The sequence below is a fragment of the Falco naumanni genome, chromosome 8 (genome assembly GCF_017639655.2).
Source record: "Falco naumanni isolate bFalNau1 chromosome 8, bFalNau1.pat, whole genome shotgun sequence".
In the NCBI taxonomy this organism is placed as follows: domain Eukaryota; kingdom Metazoa; phylum Chordata; class Aves; order Falconiformes; family Falconidae; genus Falco; species Falco naumanni.
The window spans coordinates 12,110,701-12,132,734 of NC_054061.1; the positions used below are offsets into that span (position 1 = coordinate 12,110,701).

The following is a 22,034-nucleotide window of genomic DNA, read 5'->3' on the forward strand; positions in this document are numbered from 1 at the left end:
TGGGCGGGCAGGGGGACTGAGGGCTGTGCCATACAGGCACACAGGGCAATTAGTTTCCCAGCAGACTTCTGCTGGAATCAGGTGAAAAATGTGGCATTTTTTGAAGGATGAGCTCCTATGGATGGGATGAAGTGCTTCTGAGCGTCCCCCAAGGCACTACAAATCAAATGGGCAAGAAAAGAGCTCCTGCCAAATGCATTGCTTTTTGAATAAAAACCACGGGTTGGGAGATCAGCATCTTGATTCGGGAATCAGGGCAGACATGCTTGAGTAGTGTTTGCTTGTTCTCTGGCTGGCATTAGCTGGGGCTTCCAATGTCCATGAGTGCTGAAAGAATTAGAAGGTAGCTTAAAAAAAATGTATTTTTAATGTGTTTTCTATTAGCAGCCTCCACGTGTAGATAGAGGTGGCCAGAGAAAACCAGTGATGGACAACGTATGAGGAAAGCCTGGTATTCATTTCCAAAAACATACTGTCTACCTTGATATACCATCTTTATTTCCCTTATTTTTCATCCTTCTCCTTCTGGAGCCAGGGCATTGCAGTCCTACAAGCTGGTTCCTTCCTGAAGCATCTTCTTCTTCTTTTTCCTTGTAGAAGACACAAAGACAAACCCATGTGTTTGGAAAGTCCCTTCCCAATCCTTGGTGCAGGGCAGGATTCTGTAAAGCAATAATTCATGATTTCCTCTCAGTCCCCAGGTCCCTTCCCAAGTTGTTGAAGCTTTGTGTAGAGCGATGATTGCCTCTGAAATGAACAGCAGCCTCGCTTCCTTCTCGGGGGCTGCTCTGCTGCCTGCCAAGGCACGGTCGGGGCAGGTGTGGAGTGGGCGTTTGTCATTCTGCAGCCGTGCGTGCCTTTGCAGTGAGCGTGTCTGACGGCTATGGAGACAACTCAGGACAGCCGTCTCCCGGCCTCAGTGCAGGCCTTGGTGGTAAGAGGGAGATGCAGCTGCAAGATGCAAGTGGGGAGACGAGGTTTTCCCAGGAAGAGAGTTGTGGGAAGGGCTTGGGTACCTGGGTGGCACCAGGGATGCTGCTTGGGCTTTAGCATCAGTCCCGGAAGTTTTGCTGCTCTTAATTTGCTTTTTGTTTATTATTTTGGGGTGTCTCCACAATGCAAGACATGCCAGCCAGCAGCTGTGGTTTGGAAGGAACAGGGCGGTGTAGCTCACCTCTCTTGGTATGTCTAACATGCACACTTGCCAGCGTGGCAAACGGGCCCGCTGTGGCCATGCTATTTCCAGTGCCTGCGGCAACGTGAGCGCGTGCCATGTGGCTAGCATCAACGCCGCTTTGCTGAGATGGTTTTGCCATGAGCAGCCCCGGAGGACGTGCAGAGGGCCCCGCAGCTGCACTGTGCCCCAAGGAAAGTCAGACCCCCCGCGGGAGCCTAGCAGGACCGGGACCTGGGCAGGGCCCTGGCTGTATTAGGGGTGCAAACCTATCCACGGTACAGATCTGGACTGGAATTGTCCCGCTGTGCAAGGTGCCCTTGGAGTAACGTGGAGATACCCCCAGTCTCCGGTGTCTGTAGCTGTCCCTGAAAAGCAGCCTGGGTTATATTTATATTGCCTCTGGGTGGAGATTGTGCTGTTACTGACTCGGTAGTGCCAAAATCTTTGTGCAGACTTTGTACATAATTCCTCAAGACCTCAGTCCTCTTTGAAGCACAGAGTCTTTCATGTGGGGGTGCTTCTTGAGGAAGAAATACAGCACAAAAATACCACCCTGTTCCACAGTGACAAACATCTACGATACAGGACCCAGATTAGAAACTGAGAGCGCTGAGGTCTGCTCTCCGCTGCAGTGACTCATCTCACATCTCAGTGCCTCGGCGCACTTGTCTGCAAAATGGAGCCTGCCAGGTGCCCGGTGCCCGGGAGGGCAATGTCTCTGCAGGTGGTGTCCAGGGCTGTGGAGAGAAGATGCTTCACAACTGCCAGACATTGTCATTTCTTGGCTTCTGCAGCAGGAATCTGAACCTCAGCCTGATCCAGATTCGCTTACGATGAAACCCTTTTGTTAGTTTGCCAGAGCTTACCCAAGAGTGCTGCGAGGATTCTGTAACTAGCACTAGGTCATTAAGTCTCACTACGGAGAGCAGTAGCACCTAGTAGCAGTAGAAAGCCATTTTGTGTTGTATTTGTTACTGTCTTGTTAGTCTTGAGTAATCCTGCCTAATCTAAAAGTGACTGCATCCCCTGTGAAAGTTTCCCATTTTCATTAACCCTAATTATGCGTTAAGATTTCTTTCCTTCAGCTGATGACAAAAAAGGTTGTGTTTGCAGAGTGCTTTCTTCCGTTCCCCCTTGCTTCTTTCATGATTCATCCTGAGATGCCGCATTCCTCTGTTGGGAGATACAGGAATTCAGGCTAAGGAGGCAATTACATCACCAGCATCAATGCAAATTGGGCCAGAGCAGTCGGCAGATGCTAATGGATACTTTTGTGTACACATGCTAATTATAGCATCAGCAAAGCCAGGTCCAGCTATGGCTCTGCCTGAGGAACCCCCCCTGTGATTTTAGCCAGGAGTTCCAATTCCTGTTTGTTACAAGTAAATGACTAATAGGAACTAGACCTGTTAGGTCACTTTGTGCGCTTCTGAAGGATTCCTCTGCTGTAGTGTGAGCATAGGGATGGGATTATTGTGCTCAGAAGTCACCAAAATGTTTTTTTCATGCTATGTTTGCCCTATGCATAGGATGGTGGGTTGCCCTATGCAGGATGATGGGTTGCCCATCTCTTCCCCGGACAGAAGAGTCTGGGAGAGCCCAGAGGCACACCATTTCCTATGCCTGTGTCTCCGCTGGTTTACCCCTTTGCTCACAGTTATTCTGTTTTGATCCTTCGTCCTGAGCCCTGTTCAAGGAGGGCAGCAGAGGCAGGCTGGGGCCCTGGCTGCGCAGCTCGTCCTGTGCCTGTGCCGTGCTTCTCACTGCAGGCATCCTCATCCCCATCCACAGCTCCCACGAAGGATGGCAATGCAAATAACAAACACTTCGTTGTTAATGAGAGAGACAATTTAGAGGTGAGCTGCTGAGTGATTTAAGGGCTGGCTGGACTGGTTTTTGAGGTGAGAATAATAGAGCTGAATAGACGTGTGCATCTCACCCGCTCCACCTTTTATCTTCCTTACATGGAAGTTGTTAACATCTGACTTCCAGTAATTTATGAAAAGCTCAGTTATGATTTCCACACGGATTGCCTCTGGGTGGATTTCCATGCCACAGAAACCACTCTTTCATTCATTGCATATCACGGGTTCTTTATTGGCCATTTTAGCACGCAGCTGGATACTCCTGTGACCCTGAGCCCTGCTTTGTCCTCCAGCCACCGTGGTGAGCCCTTGTACGGCGGGGTCAAATGTGGAGGAATCAGACATTACACGGCTGCTGGTCATTCTCTGTAAGTAGTTGGCAGCCTTCAGATTTCAATACTGTCATAACTATGCAACTGAGTTAAAATACAATAAACCCGAAAGCCCTTCCACATCAGACCGTCAGAGCTGAGCCGCTTGGACCTGCCATAAATACCAGGGCTGTCATTCCTGCAGAAGTCTTGGGACCATCCATTTTTAAATGGGGTTTCACATTACAGCTGGGCTTTACAGCACAGCTTGTGATTGCTGCAGGGTCATGATGCTGTGAGGTTAAGATCTGGGCCTTCCTAAAGAGCAGGGAAGTTACAGTAAATATATGAATATATGAAAATGTATGAAAATATGAAGTGAGAACCCAATGTCCCTTGAAGATTCTGCCTCTGACGTTTCTGCATGTTCCTGTAGAGGTTTTGCTGGGCTTTTCCTCTCCTCTGGTTAACTTCTGCAAGGGTTGTCTGACTTCTAGCCCTCTTTCTGGCCCCAGGAGGACAGGTCCTGCTGTTGTGTTGTGTGCAGCTGGGATTTGCACTGGAAAGGATGGGCTAGGTGATCACAGCCTCCCTGGCTGAAAACTCAGCTGAAGGCAGAAGTAGCTGCTGCTGAAGGAGGGCAAGGGCAGGGGCACTGGAGGAAGGGGTGCCTCCATCAAGTGCAGCAGGTCACCATGACTGAAACCATGAGATCATCAACAAGCCAAGCTCCACCTTGCAGGGAAGTCTTTTTATATCTCTGTGGCAGATGCCAACCATTTGCTCACTCGCTGGAGAAGGTGCTTGCCAGAGAGCAAAGCAGAAAAGCCCCTGAGGGCTGCTGCGCTGCAACCACCAGCTGGAAGCTGGGCTCTGGGAAAACAGGCCTTCTTGCTGTGGTTGTGTTTACCCAGGTGTAGTGCCCGCTCCACCCGAGGATTCCTGGCCGTTGCCTTCATGCTGTTTGCGCTGCAGAACTGGGCGGCTGCCCGCCAGCCGTGTTGTGTCTGCCTGCGATACCATCAGCCATGTGCAGCACCTCACCACGCCGGCTGCCGCTGGGGTGCCTGTCGCTTTGCTTTGATGCAGGAAACCAAAGCGCAGTGCGAACTCAGCCGCGCTGAGGCAGAGTGTTTTCCACACAGGTTTAGCCCCGTAAACCCTGGGAGTATTTATCAGCCCTGGCACAAACCTCTGTGCTCCACCCTTGATGTGTGTGAGCAAGGTAAGGGAAAAAGAATTGGACTTGCTGTCATAGAGTAGCATCTACTCCTGAGTGAGCGATTATCCAAGGCAATTTTGAAAATGAGACTTAAGCTCCGGAGCCACTTTGGGAAAAGCTACTGGAGATTTGTTGCACAAGAGAGAAATAAAGGATGGCTAGGGCTCCGTGTCCCTCCCTGCCCACACAGTTATGTATTTCTAACATGGTTGTCACCCATTTAATCGGATGACAGAGCCGCAGGACTTCCCAGGAGTGGTGTCCTCCAAATACCTGTGATATAACCATGACTGCAGATAATTGCCACTTAGGCTCTCCTTCAAGTTGCTTGTGTGACTCCAGCATACACAGGGTGAAAAGAATGTGTTTGCTTTTAGGTTGCTTTTGTGTGAAGCGAAAAATAAGTTCATTCTTTATTAGACTGAAGTGCTGTGAGGAGGAGATGGGAAGGAGTGCCGATAGATGCTCTGCACTGAAGTCATGCATGTGGGCAGTTCAGAAACAGTCTACAGGGAGGCTGTCTGAGGGGCATAACGTGCTGCTCAGCCTTTCAGATAAGACTTTCCACTTGTTCCTAGGTGGGAGACAGCATCAGGTGGGGACCCACCTGCCTCAGGTCCTGTTCCGGTGCGGTGCTCTGCAGTTCCGCATGGCTCTGCCACATTCACGTCCTTTTCTGACACCCGATTGCTCTCTGGCTGGATGAGAGCAGGCCACTTGTGCTGCTGCTCAGGAGTCTCCAGGCTTTCTTTAGTCTTAGGAAACTGAGAAACCGCTGCTGTGGAGAAAACAGGCTGAGAGCCGCCTGCGTGGTGGAGAGCTGCTTTCTGCTGTGCCCCGTGCGGCTTAGGGAGGTGTGCAGGGAGGATGCCAGCTAAGAGAAGGTTAATGCCACCTCCACCTTCCTCAGAGCCAAATGTGTCCTGCTACGTCCTGTGGGACAGTCACTGCGCAGCAGGGCTATGGAGAAAGGGCTGTGACTGGGACGGCAATGCTGCTTTTGTGTTATTTACGTACTCTGTTAGTCACAGTCACTGCTGCCACATGAGGGGAAGGACGCGCCATCTCCAGACGGTTTCTCTGTGCTGAGTCACTTACACTTACATAACTGCCTTTCCCCAAGCGGTAGCAAACCATACAGGACCCCCAAAGTCTGCCTTAAGTAAACCGCAGGAACCTGTGGTTTTTCTTTCTTCTCCTTCCTTCGTTTGCTTTCCCCTCTTCTCTTTGCCTGCTCCCTTCTGAGCTGCTAACGTTCGTGCCAGCGTCAAGTTTTCGAGCTGCCATCGACTATCCCAAGGGGCACCAGCGTATCTCTTACTTCCCCGTGGCAGCAGCAATACCTTGCCAGGTCAAATGTTGTCAAAATTTAAGGCTCTAATAAAGAAACCCTGACCTTTACGAGCCCTGTAACCACTCCTGAGAAGAGAGTGCTTCCTGCCCTGCTGCAGCGTTAACATTTCACCAGGTTCTACTTTGATTCTCATTCATCAGAGAAGCTTCCCTTTTGCCCTGTGAACCTGTTGTTCACAGGCAGCCTGAGCCCTGAGCAAACCCCCGCTGTCCTGGGCAGCCCCTGAAATGCTGCCACATCCCTGGATGTGGTCCCCCTCCTGCAGGATGGGGGCAGAACAGAAACTGGTGAATTTTTCCTCCTTCCTTCCCAAGCGGTGATGCTTAAACGTGCATCACTGAAGTCATATTTAGGAACAGCCGCTTGTGACCTGTCCCACTGCTTGGATCCTATCGCTAAATACAAAATTGTGTAACACAATGATGTGAAATCGCAAGAACTGAATTTCTCCCCTAACTGCCTCTCATGCAGCTGCCCTGTCCCTTGTCCTCTTTGCCACATCCCAATCCCAAGAAGTCAAGCAGGTGGATAATACACAGTTTTGGAGAACAAGTTCTTCTAAGGGAAAGGAAGGGATTTATTTGAATAAAGAATTTTATTTGTGGGTGAAATGGTATCCGCTATGTCTCTGAGTTTAAACTAGTATCCGCCTTACCTCATTAGTCATGTTAGTCATAAACTAGCATTACTGTTGGCTCACACATTCATCAGGGAATGTCAGAGCTGCCCAGAGAGTTGGCTGAAGACTAGAGATTTGGAAACCAGACTTATATCACTAGTGGCTCCAGCTCACTACGTGACCTTGGTGGGATCCTAGCCCCTTACCTGTTGGGTGGGAGAGAGAATGCTTCTTTCCTGACTGCTTCAAGATCAGCAGATGAAACGCACCATTTTGAAAATGACGGAAATACTTTTGTGTTGATGTAAACAGGCAAATGTCTTCCCTTCCTCCTTCCTCCCAGCCGCCAGCGGGACCACGCTCCAACAGCGGCGCTGGGGGCTGCAGAGGCACCTCCTTCCTTCTCGGGGAGGGTCACGGGAGCCGTGTCCTCTGTCTGGCCTCAGACCCCTTCTGGCATCACATGAGGTCTGTGTCCGATGCACGTCACGTTCTGGCTTTATTCAAGGAAGCAGAAGAGGGGTGTGGAGGCAGGCTGGGCAGCAGGAGCATTGGAGGTGGATGCACACAAGCCACCCGTGTCCTTCCCCAGGAAGGCTTTGCCACACACCAATCCTGTCCAGCAGGACCCCAGCGTCTGCGGCAGCTCAGCAAGGCACAGCCGTTAACAAGTGTGCTGGAAGCGGCTGGTTCGGTGCCCCCTGCACTCTGCCTAGCCCCTGGGGCTAGCGTGGGGTGTGTAGGCTGCCTGAGGATAAGGGACTTGGTTGTAAACCATTTCCCACATCCAAGGCTGTTCCACTCGTGCCCTTGGGATCAGAGATCATCCGCACTGGAGCCTTGCATGGGAACGGCGCCTGCGAGAGGGACAGCCGCAGAGCTGCACGTGAGAGGCACTGAGGATGTCCTCTGTGTCTCGCACTCTCTTGCTGCCTCTTCTCCCCAGGAAGAGTCTCAAGAGAACCACAGCAACATGACAAAAACTCACAGCAAAGCACAAAACCGGGGATGCTAAGTGTCTGTGTTTCTGAAGGGGGAGATGGTAATACCCAGTTTCACCTGGCCTGAATTCCACCTGTGTCCCCATCCCGTGTTCAAGCCTGACAGCCACCCTGGAAATGCTCAGTTCAAGGTGGCAGAATTCAGCTTACAACAGTCTGGGGAGCTGTGACTGTCAGTTATGGGTGTATGCATGCAGGAAATGCACCGAATTCCTCCAAAAAGAGATTCTGTGCTCTAACCGACCATGGGACAGCTGGTTTGGGTGTTTGCCAGTGGATTGGAAGCAGAGATATGGACCTTCTTCCCCACTCCCTTATCTCCAGCCAACACAATGGCTGTGTATGGGATCTCTGAATGTGACTCAGCCCCTCTTTACTAGCAATGATATGCAAGGCATGGGAAAAGCTCACTCTTCCCACTTTATTCAGTAAAAAGGAAGTTTTTTACAAGGAAAGGGAGCAGATTTGCTTCTGCTTGTTACCTGTTGGACCCTTGCACCAATAGAGCATGGAGGCAGCCTTGTGGGACACTGTGGTGGCTTCATGATGGTTTCTGTTAAGCCACCTGGCATTGACAGCTTTACTCCTAATTCCCCGTGTTTGCTCTTCCAATCAGACCTTTAAGAACAATTTAGCACTGGAGTGTTGTGGTGGCTGCTGCCAACTCATGGGGTCACTCAACAGACTGAGAAAGATCCTCTCGTGTAAGTGTCTCCCCATGTCACAAGGACAGTGTGGAGAAGATATCCCTGCTTTTTTTGGTTGAAAACCGAACCCTGTCTGAGTGCTCGGTGAGTTACCAGAGAGCTGCCCCGTGACACTGTTGGACTTTCTAAAATAAAAATTCTTCTGCATCTTCCCCAGACCCCAGGTTATTTTGCATAAAACAATTAAACAGACCACCCAAACCCCATTTACAAGGTTTCCCAGAAACCCTTGGAACATTTGAAGCAGTTGGAGGAAATCAAGAGTTCAGACCCAAATTCCACAAGTGATGACATCGCTAAGGCTGGAGAAGGATTTTCATTGCTTGAAGCCAAATGTCCACAAATGGTTCTTTCTTGAAACGTAGGACTTTTTTCAGTGTGAAACCCCTCCAGGCATTCACAGGTAAGCACCGAATGACCTGCTGATAGGCCACTTCTGTCATGTTTCTCAGATCCCTGGCCCTTTCTCATCCAGAGGACCATCGTTTGCTATTCTTATATATAGATTTGCATCTAAAAGCAGGGCAGGGCACAACCTGGGCTTAATCTCTATCTTAACGGCCCTTGAATTTGGCTCTCTTGATGGTGGTCCACCTCTGTCTCCTGGGGCTGGCAGCCTGTCACTTCAAATACTCCTGGGCCAGAAGGAAATTGGCAGAGCTTTAAGGAACAGCTTGACCCTAAGTGGGACCAAATCTTGTCAAACCTGAGAAACAACCCTGATGTGCAATCTCATCAGAGAATTGGCTGCCTTCAGTTTAGCAGCTTCCATCAAAGGCTGGCGCTTTTGATTGTTCATTTGCACGTAGCCTACACAGCAGCAAACCACAGCACAGCCGGAAAATGGAGAACTCCTGAATTAATGGGAAAAACAGAGTTGTAAAGAAATCAGTGGTGGACCTCTACTTGAGCTGGTAGTGCCCATGTCACCAACACCTTGGCACTGAAATGCCAGTGACACTTAATCAAAAGGCTCCTTGCTATTGCAATTCACTGGGAGCCTCAGGAGCCCTTAGGGAAACTGTCACTGGAATGCCCCTTGGCACCAGCCTGGCAGCTAATGTGTTTGGCAGCCCCACAAGTTCAGTGTGCTGCCCAGAGGGCAGAAACCAGACAGTTCATAGGAAAATTAGGAGGCCTTTGTGAAGTCTTTGCTTTTTCACAGCTGGCTGGCGAGAAAGAGAAGATGGTGGTGTCTTCATGTATATCCTTTTCCATGTTGCATGGCTTTCTGAGCCTGGCACACAGCAGTGCTCCTACCTGCTGTATTTCACAGGACTGCGGGATAGCTGGGGCTGGCAGGGACCTTTTGAGATCATCCCATCCAAACCCCCCGCTCAAAGCACGGTCAGTGAGAGCAGGTTGCTCAGAGCTGTGTCCTGTGCTTGTGGCAGGAGAGGAGCTGAAATCCCACCCCAGCACCTTCCTTTTGACAGGGTGTGAAGTACAGAGGCAGGTGGAGGAGTGAGGGTGCTGTTTGGCTATTCTGTTGTTCTTACAGGGAGAGGAATGTTCTACTCATTGTGAACTTGTTTGGTTTGGGTTTAAGTCTGTATCAGTTGAAACAACTGCATAGGAAACTGTGTGTAAGCCCAGCTTAAGGACAGGTCTGCACTATGTTGGCCTCACACCAAGGAAAGCAAATTACAGTGTGCCACAACCTAAGGCAAAAGCATTGCTTACATTATCTGGCATGCAGGGCTCTGACCTCTGTCATAATTTCAGGTTTGCAGAGTATCGAAAGGATGTGGATTTTTGCATAGTCATGAAGACATGTTCCCATACCTTGAGAGCATAGTGAGATCCCACGTACAGGGTATTTTACACTTGCATCATGTGTACATGCAGTATTTCAGAGTAAACCTCTTCCATTAAGGCTTCAGAAAGTACCTTCCCTTTCTACAGTCCTCCCACTTGCCCTGGTAGTTACGCAGTTGCAAGATTTGAGTGAAGTCTATCAGCTGCAAAGAGTTGAGTATGCAATAGCAGCACATGCCCTAGCGCATTGCGCTGTCGTCAGGAAAGCACAGGGAGGAAAATCATGATTTGCCAAAAAAACATAAAATCCCAGAAAAGCATTACACAAGGCTTCCAGCTCTCCAAAGTCAAGAGCTCCTGCTGGGGGATTGCAGAATTTTACAGTTTATTTAATAGTTTCTAAGAGAATTGTTGCTCTGTTGGGAACCACCTTCAATCTGTTCAACGATTAAAAAGAAGCAAACAATGTTCTTCCAACTTCCCCAAAATTCAAAAAAGGAAACAAACAACCCCCTCAGAAAAGCTGGGGCAAGCAAACGAGAGAGAAATAATATAACGTCGCTTTTAAAATCCTGTTGCTTTGCAGCTGTTCACATTCTGGCCACTTTCCAGAGTTACTTTGATGATCCTCTGCCAGGAAAAAAAGAAGTCCTTCAAGTCTAGAATTTGATTAGGACATTATTTTTCAGCAAAGTAAATGAAGATGCAGGTTTGAGATTTAATGATGGAACTGGCATCTGCATCAATTTAAGACCCAGTAATCTTTACCAAGACCCTGGCAGATCTGGGTGATATCCTAGTGGTGGGAGATCTGTGTTCTTCAACTGGTGGTAAAGGAGAAAGAGGACTTAGGTCTTCAGTGACAACCAACAAGTGGAGATGTGAAGTTAAATTGGTGCCTGGCTAGCAGGGAGCGAGCTGGACATGCGACACTAGGGAACCGACACTAGGGAAGTTTTGTCAAAGTCTGGCTTTGCTGCGTTGGCTGCTGGAACCCTGTCCCATAGGAGAGCTCATGGGGAAAGAGTGTAAAAGAAGCACCAACTGGTGCAGGGGAGAATGGCAGGGAAGAAAGACAAGCCCTGAGCTGATGGATGCATTCTGAAGTATTAAAAGCACTGCCAGCATTCCCAAGGCTGTGACTTGTACCTAGGGGTCATGGATGAGCTCTGTGGAGGAAAGATGCTGTGTCAGAGCCCTGCAACAAAACAAGTAGCATCACCGTGTGTCACTCAGAACATCACCCCATACAGCCAGGTGCAGATATGCCCTAAAGCAGAGGTGTGGGTTACAGCAAACTAAAAAGGCTGAGAAGTAATTTTTTTTTCTTTCTTAGTTAAGGATGTTCATAAAGTAGCCTAACTCTGGGATCGGTACTCTCTGGGGTTCCTTGTGCCCTTATGTTACAACTCAGCTTCTTACCATGCATTGACTGGTTCTTACTTTATCTTGATCTGTGAAGAAGCAACTGATGGTTCATTTCATGTTGTTGTACCCTAGGATTCTTTTTACACTCTGCACTTTTAACATATGCTATTTAAAGGTTATAGGAAGAGCTGTTGGCAAATGGTAGATGACAGGTTGCTGAAACATGATAAAATAGCAAGAGTTTCCACGGAGAAATTGAAGCGGCAGGAAAGGAAAGAGGGGAGAATCTGTAGGCAGCCCGTGCCAGACTTCATGAGGTTGGAAGCCCCTGTTTGGATGCAGAGCCTGTGCAGTGCAAGGCTGACAGACTGTCTCGCCTGCTGGAGTGCAGGAAGGCGATGGAGTGAAATCCCCTCCTGCCCTGCCCTCGCTCCACCTGAACCCGGCTGATGCTCTGGGGAAAAGCCGCTCAGCTGCCTTGCAGGTGGTGACACTAGTCTGAGGACTGGGCTCCCAGAGTGTCCATTCCTCTGGACGACTAGCTCGGATGGAGATTTCCACAGACGTCTCAAATTGAGTGAAGCAAATCTAAGATTTGCAAAACCACTTAGTAAACCACTAAGACAATCTACTGCCAATCTACAGCCTAGGGCCAAGGAGTGAATTTTTTTCCTCTTCATCCTTTCCTTGACCCCTTGGGAAACGTCCCTTAGGGGATGTTTTTAAGTCTCGCTGTGACTATGTGGGTTATAGTCGATTCCCATTGATTGAAAAGGTCATTTTACTTTCTCACCAGAACTTCACGCATCAGAATGGCTGCCCTTGAGCCTGGGATGTATTGTGACTAATGACCAAAAGTGATTTCATCATTAGACTTCCACCTCTTCTAGGGCTGTACTGGAACAATATAAAGGAATTTAAATTAGTGATATCCAGCTGGCTACATGGTTAGCAAGATGAATGCATGTGGCCTGTCTCCACACATCCCTTGCTTTGTGGGATGTGGGTGGTCCATCCCTCTCATCGTGTTTGTCTGATGAGCAAATCCAAGCTTCCCACAGGTGAACAGGCAACGGGCAAGAACAGCGTCTACGAGTTTCTTCAGCTGACTTCTGTTTTGAATATTATGTTTTGACTTGTGAACCCTGAGGAATTCAGATCTCAGGGCAGAGGAAATGTTGGAAGAGGTCAGGCAAGCTGTGCTCCCTCTGTGTTACTTGGAGCAGCAAATAGCATGCATTCCAGGGCAACATCTGATTTTCTGCTTTTACGAGGCAGATGTTTAGGATAAGTGATCTGCTGTTTATTTTAATTGCCATCTTCCAAACCTCCTTCCTACGTGCGCGCACACATTCGGAGCCCATAAATAAGGATTCTTCAGATTATGCCGTTATTTGGGTAGCTAGCCCTGTCTTCCATCAGTGCCTGACAAGGCTATGTGCTGCCAGCCTGGTTCCCCTTGCACATCAGCTTTACAGTGGTGTAAATCATTAGGTCCAATTCCTTTCTCAATGACACTAGCATAAATCTGAAATTGTTCCACTGACGTCAGCACCGTAATGGCAGTCTAAAGGAAAGTTAGACTCCCTTGACTTCAGAATGTTGCTGCTGATTTACACCAGAACAAGAGCAAAAGTAGTTGGGCTCAGCATGTCCTAGCACTGTTACTAAACAGCAGGCCAGGGTTTGCTCTGGGATACAGTGGTGATGACAGAGAGCAACTCCGTGGATTTTGCTGGTATTAAGTTGATGGAAATGACACAACGTACCTTCACCACAGTTTACGTCTCAAAGAGCTCCATGTAGTAGGTCATTAATGAAAAGAAGGGATAAATCAATGCTCCTGTGTAAAGTGATTAGTCTCATTGCCTGTCACTATTCCAGGAGAGTCATAAAGGGATGAATCTGACCGTTTGGCTTGTGTTGTGATGATGATGATGGTGGAGAGCAAGACAGAGGTACCCTCATCTCCTGATGGATACCATGCAGGTGTCCATGGAGGAACTGGTGGTCCTAGCTGAAGACAGAGGGGCATGTGGGGGGGCTGCGCTTGCAACTGGTGCTAAGAGCTAGTCTGGAGGGTTGGAGATGCTGGCTGCACTTTTCTTCTCCAAGAGACACAAGCAGTTGTTGTAGGCATTCTGTGATGGCAGCATTCAGTGTTAATCCTTACTTGTTTGTCTAGTTTTCCCACCTTTTCTCTAAAGGGCTGGAAGTGAAAGCCTGGCTGTAAAAGGGGTGCTGGCCCCTCTCTGCTCTGCTGTGGCTTCAGCCTGCAGGCTGTGGATTTAAGCAGAAGGAGATGAGAAGTGGATATTTCCACTTGAAGTGGTAGGGCTTCCCAAACAACCTTGCTGTTTAAAAGACACTTTGGCAAGGAGGGCCTGCATTTCTGTTGGCTGCTTTTTGGGAAGTTAGAGAGCCCAGTTGTTGCCTCAGAGTCCATCAGCCCTTCCCCATTACAGCCAGTGGAGACAAGCTGATTTACACCCCTCTTCTGTTGGCATCTGGCCAATCTCTTAATTGCTCGTAAGTGACTTCCTTTCTTAATGGTACACGTTTGCGCTGGGTGGCTCGGTTTGCACACAGTGAAACGCAGCCATGTGTGGCATAACTGCTTTAAAGCCACCAGGTCAAAATGGGGTCCCTGTGAACTGCTGGGTAGCCTGGAGGTGCTGCAGAGTAGGATGGGGCCATGGGTGTCCCAGGGAAATAAGCCCTCACCTTCTTTCTGTTTTTTAAAAAAAAGTTGAGGCCATGCTTTACCCATCTCTCAGCCTTTCCCATGGTGGCAGAGGTGGGAGGCAGCAGGAGAACCTCAGAAACCAGAGGGGAACTGCAGTCCTTCCCTTTCTACTTATTATCCAAGGCTCCAGCCACAGCTATCATCAACAGACAGGAGAAATACAAGCCATTCTCCATGCTCCCAGCCCCAAGGAACCCCGGCTGGGTGCACTGAATGGTTCCCACATCCCTGCTGTACAGCCATGGGGATGGATGGCTGCTCCGAGCTCCAGCCATGGGTTTTGACAGCCCAGGTAGAACCTGTGAGCTGCAGCAGGTGGGATGTTCCTCACTCACACTCGCCTCCTTGTCTGCACCCTCACCTGGAATCTGGCCCTGTGGAGATGCAAGAGGGCTAAGGGAACACGCGCTCAGTTTTCCCACCTCTTTTGTTCTCAGTAGTGGTGAATAACTCAGTCGACGTGATGCGTTTGCTGGCAGGGAGCGACAGAGTTTACCAGTCATGAAACAAAACTGTGATTATTGCCATAGAAACTGGAGCTTGAATGTGAAGCTCATCCAGCGGGGCAGTGGGAAGAGGACATTGGACTTCTGCCTCCTATCTAAACTCATGTGCATGGCTTGGATTTGGAATACCAGAAAGTCACTTATAATAATCATGTCATAAAATATCTAGATATCAAGAAACACTGACTTCTTTTGGATTCCTAGGAAGAACTAAGTCAGGACCTTGGGAACTGGCCTGTGAGGGATGAGGGTGTTTAGTAACACCACTTCAAAGAGCAAAGTTCTTTCCAATTAGGAAAGCAGGCAATTAAATCACAGTGGCTGAGGGATGCAGAGTCAGGAACATAACCTTGCTCTGCTTCGTGGCTCTCTTTCCTGAATGCAGACATGCAATTTGTTTAGAGAATTCCCTCCTCCTTTCACATTTGAACTCTCTGCAATAGTGGCTTTGCCCTGGGACCTTACAGCATGGCTCAGATTTCCTTGTAAGTTTACAAGCCCCATCTATAGGGTAGCCGAAGAAGAGCCCTTTGGCTTCAAGCTGATGAAAAAGGGCAGAAAAGCTGCACTCAGAGGTTCCCATTTTGCTCTGGAAAAACTCCAGCATGCTTAGCATACCGCATTGCAGAAAGTCACTGATTTCATCGTCATGACTTCATATTTGGGTATAGCTTTCCTTCCTGGTTAAACTGTCAGACTTTGATCCCATGCTGCATGATTGTTCCATGCTGTTGCCTGTGGAAATTGCTGGAGATGTGGAGCTGCTATTATTCCACATGGGAAATCTCAGGAATTTTCTAAAGAGCTCCTGGTTTGCAAGATTTCCGGGTGACAGTTGTGATGCCTTTAGGTTCTGATAGCCTACAGTGCCTCATGAACAAAACTGAACAGTAGTGATTAACAAGTCCAAATCATCTAAATCCAGCTGATTTAGCAAATGAGTTTCTCCTTATCCCAGTGTTTAACGATTGCCAGCCCCAGCCCACACTTCACTGCTCAGGCTGCACCAGAAGTAATTGCAATCCATGGGGTGGGGGAGCTAGGAGGAGGAAACAGAAAGTTGAAGCACTTTTCTTCCTTCTTTGGTGCAAAGTAGAATCCTTCTTGGCAATAAGGTGCGGTACAGACTGGGCTGTGTGTGGTTCTAAAGAAAGGAAGGAAGGAAGGAAGGAAGGAAGGAAGGAAGGAAGGAAGGAAGGAAGGAAGGAAAGAAGGAAGGAAGGAAGGAAGGAAGGAAAGGAAGGAAGGAAAGAAGGAAGGAAGGAAAGGAAGGAAGGAAGGAAGGACAGACGGACAGACACACTTTGCAGGGTGGATGGAGTGTGAGCAGTCGTTAAAGAGATGCTAGCAACTGCCATTGTTGCAAATCATCTCTCTCATGTTGGAACTTCATCTTTGAGTTGCGCAAGAAATACAACTTCATTTTGGATACCCAGTATTCTTCCGAGAGAGGCATTGTGTTCCCAAAGAACAAATATGTTTTTTTCCTTTCTGCAGATCCATTCTGGTTTTAAATGCTGCTTTCTCCCCGCTCCCCACAGACAATAATCTTTGACATGTGCTTACTAAAATATCACTTTCAAATAAATAAAAGCACACAGGCATATCCAGTACTTGTTCCTTGCTCTATCTCAAGATTAATTTCCCATTTTTCCATCTAATGTGTCTGTCATTCAGATATCTCCACAATCAAGAAAAAGCCCTGTTTCTTCCCTTTTGTAGATTCACAGATATTAAGACCAGAAGGAAATATATTCTTATCTCCTGGGCAGCTGACCTGAGTGTATATGTAGAGAGACATCTGTTTGTTCTGATTATTTCATGCAAAGAATCTTTGCTTTTTGGTAGTACCGCAGGAAAATCAGGTACTAAAGCAGCCAGCAGTCCAGGGGCTGCAACCCCTGCCCAGTGCCTTGGTTGATCATCCCACTCACACAGCTCAGAAGTATAACAGCACTGTAGAAACATCACTGAAAACATGGGGGCAGAAGCTCACCCAGCTGGAGGAGGTGCAGCACCAGCACCCAGTAGCATGTTTGGGCAGGGCACCACTGGGCATGGAGGGAGTGGGCTGCTCCTGGTGCTCATTCAACCACTGGCTGCTTCAGTAGGGGTGTTCATAGCATCTGGGGACGGTGCCTGAAGGCTAAGACAGAGCCAGTGGACATGGTGTACACCAGGCAGGATCAGCAAGTCCTGGGGAAGTGTAATTTCTCTTCCTACCTTCAGCATTTGAATCCCTTCTCTACCCCAGCCATGCTAAACTGATGCTTTTTTTCTTTCTTTCTCTGTCACATAGAGATCCCTGGGTGCCCAGGAATGGTGGAGAGCTGAATGGGCTGACCTGTCTTCCTCACCATCCTGAGCTCATGAGGGCTCTGAAGAGATTGAGTGGGAGCATGGCCTTGCTTCTCTGAGCCTGGGGATGCTGCGGGAAGTGATTGCCTTGGCAAATGTCTTCATCCCAACCCATAGTCCATTGTGCATCACCTGAAGGAGAAGCTGATGAAGGATAACTAGAGGACCAGGAAAGGCTCTGCTAGCCTTGGAGGACACAGATGGTGGACTGGCACTAAGAAAGGCACTTTGCAGGAGTCACTGCATATGAAACCAGCGCTGGAAAGAAGCTACAGGAGCCCTTTGAACTGAAGGAGGTAAATGTCCAAATCACCACAAAAGGTGCAGACGGGTTTCCTTGGCACAGCATCCTCAGAAAGCACTTTCAAAAGGGAAGAGGGTACCAGGACCATGTGGCCATCTCCAGTGGCTGGTTTGGAAGAGGCACAGCAAGGTCTCTGCCTTGTGGTCAGGTCAGTGGACTGGCAGGACATGCTCACAGCTGCCTGTCCACGTGCTGGCTGGGGCTCCAGACGAAACAGGAATCTGACCGCAACTGAGAAAGCAAGAGCGTGGAAGACTGCTTTGACTTATTCTGTGCTTGTTTGTCCTTCTGGTGTCTTCTCTGTCTACCTCTTTTTCTCTCTAGGCCTGCGTGTACTGTGTGTGGGGCCCAGGCCCCCACAAACAAGCAGAAGTATTAGTACAGGGCAAATCCTGCCCAGTGCACAACGTGATGCCCAGTGCAGCGCTGTTGCTAGATGAGGCTGACGTTGCACAGTGCAGATGTAACGTGGCCTTTGTTTGCTCCTTACACCAACAAATCTGCAGCTGTAATGCCTGGACTTCAGACAGGAGAAAGGCTTGAACCTGGCGATCCTTTTACTTGTGAGCAGTCACATGCTAACCTGACCAGCCACGCTTGGGAACCAAGTTTTAACACCCCAGCCCCAAAACATTACAGAGCATCCTCCCTCTCCTGTAGCTGTGGAAGTGAGTGCACCAGCAGGCTGCACGCTAAGCTTCTGCACCTTGGACTGTAAAAAACTCATTAAGCAGAGAAAGAGAGAGAGACGGAGGCAGTGGCAGGGGCTCAGGTAGAAAATAGTAGGAAAAACTGGTTCAAAACCACAGGAAAATATGCGCCTTTTAATTGCAGGTGGTGTCCCAGCTGCAGACTGTCATGCCCAGCTGGGTGGCTGCAGGTCTCTGTTCACCAAGCTGCTCCCACAGGCTTGGGCAAAATGTGCTGGTACTGAACCGTACTGGGAGCCCTATCTCAGACCTTCTCTCTTGGCCTTCCAGCTGCATACCCCTTCCCTCATGTGCAATTGTATTTATTTATTTATTTCCTTGCTGCTTGATGCAAAGCTGCTAGCAGAGCACCCTCCCCACAACCATCCACATCCGAGAGGGGATGGAGAAGGGGAGCGTGTACCGCGTGTCTGTGCGATGGAAGCGGGCCAAGGGGCAGGTGTCTGCCTTGAGCGGGCCGGATCCGGGCATGCATGTGGGGTCTGCATATGAGGCAGGAGGAAAAGGCTTCAATTAAACCAGAAATACTTTCCCTGGGGTCAGTGTGCAATTTTGATCTTTCGAGAATTAAGAACAGGCTGGGCAAAGCTCTGTTGGGAAGGACAGCAGGACAGCTGTTGGCTGCACAAGCTCTGCTGCTCCAGCCAGATTTTCTCTGTGCAGCTGTGCTTGTGCAGGGCATGTGCCTCTGTGCAAGTTGCTTGTCCGGATCGTGCCCTCTCAGCACCCCCAGCTGTAACGAAGCAAACTTACTGTGTGTACATCCTGGCTTTGGACACTTGCAGGGGGCCCTATCCTCAGCCAGGCAAGTTGCTACCAGGGTGCTCACAGATGTTTAACGCCCTTTTCTGCTCTGTCCAAAAGAGATATCCATGTACAGACCATTTAACGCAGCCGGTTTGAGACCGGCAGACACAAGCCTCTCTAGACAATGCTGTAGCTGTGCTGTAACGGGCCATGCTCAGCCTTGGCTTGTTCCGTCCCATTTTGCTAAAAAACTGGCACAACAGCAGCATCCACTTGCGGCCAGGCATCCCATTTTATGGAAAGCCTGTGTGGCCTTTGCAGAGGGGAATCGTTTCTCTGGGAGAAGGGGGGGTCTCCAGTGCCCTGCTGCTCTCCCACAGCTGCCACGCTCAGGAGGGAGCCAGGGTGCCTGGGCATCCCTTGGCAGAGGTCCTGGCTGCTCGAAGGGAGCCTGGCTTCTCCCATACCCTTCCCTCTGAGATGCCCCACCAAGGCTTTGTCCAAACCTGTGTGGCTGCTGAATGGAAATGCTTCCCAACCAAAACCTGTTCCTCAGAAGATTCCTGGCTGGCTCCAGTCACTTGTTATGTACTGGAAACACTGCCCTTGGGAATAGTTTTTAGGTTAGAGACATGCATGCGATCGTTGTAGTCCTTTTTCTCACAAATCCTTTCGTGTGCAAGAGCAGGTTGCAGCAAGTGAAATGGGTACACTTGCTCTGATAATTTGCCAGCATGGCCCAAAAGCAGTGACCTGCTTACTGCTGATTGCTTCCTTGCAGAGTTGTAGGAGTTGGAGATAGAAGACATGTATTATGAATCCATCTGCCTATGACCCTTCAGGCTTGTTCCATGTATTGCATTTACTGGTGGTGTGCTGGGCCTATTTTTAACTGTCCTGACACTAGGGTTATTGTGCTGTCCTTTGGGAGATTGCTCTGTAGTCCATGTCAGGAGCTGCTATTAGTATTCCACCTGCATTTCCTCCTGAAAACTTCATTCCATTATTCCTAGTGATGCTCTTCAAATACCTGCTGCTCATTATGTCCCAGTCAGTCTCGACCACCTGACCAGCGCTCCTCTTTGCTCCTCCAAGAACCTTTCTGGCTCCTTGATTGCTGCCACTCCCTGTCCTTCCCATAGTTCGGCACAGAATGAGTCTTTTTGTCAATTCAGCTGTGCAGAGTTTGTCGGGCATCGGTACCCACCAGTGAAACAGCTGGGACCTCTGGCAATGCCCAGTCTCCCCAGTGGCTCTAGGGCTGCTCTCTCCCTCACTGCAAGGCACGTGGGGCACAGGAAAGGGGCAGAGACTGAGGTGTGTCTGAAAGTGGACCAGTGTTGGCAATGAGCTCTCCTATCCCGTGGGGAACCAACGACTGCGAGGGACAGTACACAACAAAGTCTCCATTTCAGCAAAAGCCCAGACTGAGCAATGGAGGTGGGTGATGCTCCAGTACTGCCTGTGCAGCCGTACTGGGATCGGTGGGGGTCAGAGGTCCGTGCCGTGACAGGGAGCTGTGGTCTGTCCTGCCTGGAAATCGTATGTGTGAGCTGGAACCGTGGCTGGGCACAGAGGGATCCCCGTGCCCCACCAGCAGCGCGGGGGCTCGGCAGGCTCGGCGCACGTGGAGCGCTTGCATGGGGATTCTGTGTACAGCGCTTGGCTGGAGCACCATTGTGATTGTAAGAGCTCTGTTCTCACCGAACAAATTGTTCCTACAAATAAAGAATGAAAAGTCCTCCTCTTCCCACTCTTCTTTTTTGCACTATTGATTGAGTGGTGCCGAAGGAAGGCCCTGCACCTGGATGGTGGGAGCAGAAAGTCACTGTGCTCCTGTGGCTGCCAGGGCAGCTTGTGGGGAGGTGCTGGGGCTACCTGGAAGGGAGGTTGAATGCAAGAAGAATAGCCAGGGTAAGTCAGAACATAAAGTGCACCAGAGCAGGTTGCAGCGTCTCTCCATGAAGCTCGCTGATGCTGATAGGCAATGGGTTGCAATATCTCCAGGCACTGTGGGCACGCACCTGTGGGACAAGGCTAGAGAGGCACTGAGGGACAGCAAGGCAGTCTGTGCAGGTACCAGTCCTGCATGAGCAAACCAGGAGGAGGACAGGTCAAAAAACCCAAGGAGGATAAAAAGACCCAGATGAAAGAGGATGCTGAGTCTCCCAAGGGTTTCACAGGTTGCACAACAGAGGAATCTGGAGTCTCCTGTGTGGCAGCGTGTAGTCCCAGGGGCCGGTTCTTTGCCCAAAGTTCAGACCAGTGATGGAGCAGAAGGTTCCTTAATTCCTTCTCTCAATCCCCAGCTGTTCTCCCCAGTGATGCGGAGCAGGATGGCAGAGTAGGGTGGCAGTGACAACATTACAGCTTTTCTTAAGCAGTTGTCAGGGGAAGAATTCGGTCCCCAAACAACAAAAGAATCAAAATGACACATTTCCAACAGAATTCGTGATTAGACAATTAATCATCCCAATTTACAACGTTGGAGGGCCTAGAGCGCCCTAATACATAAAGATGCTCAAGGCAGTGGTTGTGCTACATCTGTCAGTAACCCGTTCTCTGGCTGCCAGGGAGCACGGGGCTTTAGGCAGCACCACACAGCCTGGGGACTGGTCTTCTGGTGGCACCTGCATGCAGAGCTGCCAGGGGAATTTGGTATGTCTTTTATCAAGGCACAGAGACAGTCTCGAACTGCTGCATACCGGTATGCAGGTCTCCGTGGTGCCATACCTCCACTTTTTAGTATGACTCTGAACCACAAACACTCAGCATCTCATCCCTGCTTTCTAAGGACGTTTCCAAACTCACGTATGGCTCAGGCACTTGTGTGCCAGCCACGTGCAGACCCAAGTACCTACCCACCCAGATTAAAGAGGCTTGTCTAACCTCTGCAGGCCTTCAGCAAGCTAACAGGATGGATTTTCTCCATCTCCCAGTCTTTGTATCTGGATTTACTGAGCTCTGGGGTCAGCCCTGGCTTTTGGGACTGCATAAATTGTGACCCTTATTCGCCAAGAGCACACACAATCCCACTGCCTCCAGACATCCCAGGATGTGTCCAAATATCTTTCTAAAGTTCCTAAAGCTTTAACGCAATCAGGAGAAAAGAGCTGTGAGGAGATTATTGCAGCACATAACTGCAATAAACCTTTTCTTCATCCTTTCATGGTTAGAGGTATGAACATGAATTATATCAACTTAAACCTCTTGAGAGCAGCATGTAAAATCACTTTTTCAAATGGCTGGTAAAGAACCTCGTTAAGCTAAGATGTCAGCGC

General features: G+C 49.4%; 1 protein-coding gene across 1 annotated transcript in view; it reads left to right on the plus strand.

Moving 5' to 3' along the window:
* The window catches only part of ADRB2 (adrenoceptor beta 2), a 37,400-nt gene extending 16,906 nt beyond the window's left edge, over nt 1–20,494 (plus strand). Inside the window, exon 2 of the mRNA XM_040603860.1 lies at nt 16,934–20,494. Coding sequence (XP_040459794.1) covers nt 16,934–16,968 — 35 coding nt within the window. The 3' untranslated portion in view covers nt 16,969–20,494. The remainder of the gene's footprint in view (nt 1–16,933) is intronic.
* Nucleotides 20,495–22,034: the final 1,540 nt, after the last annotated feature.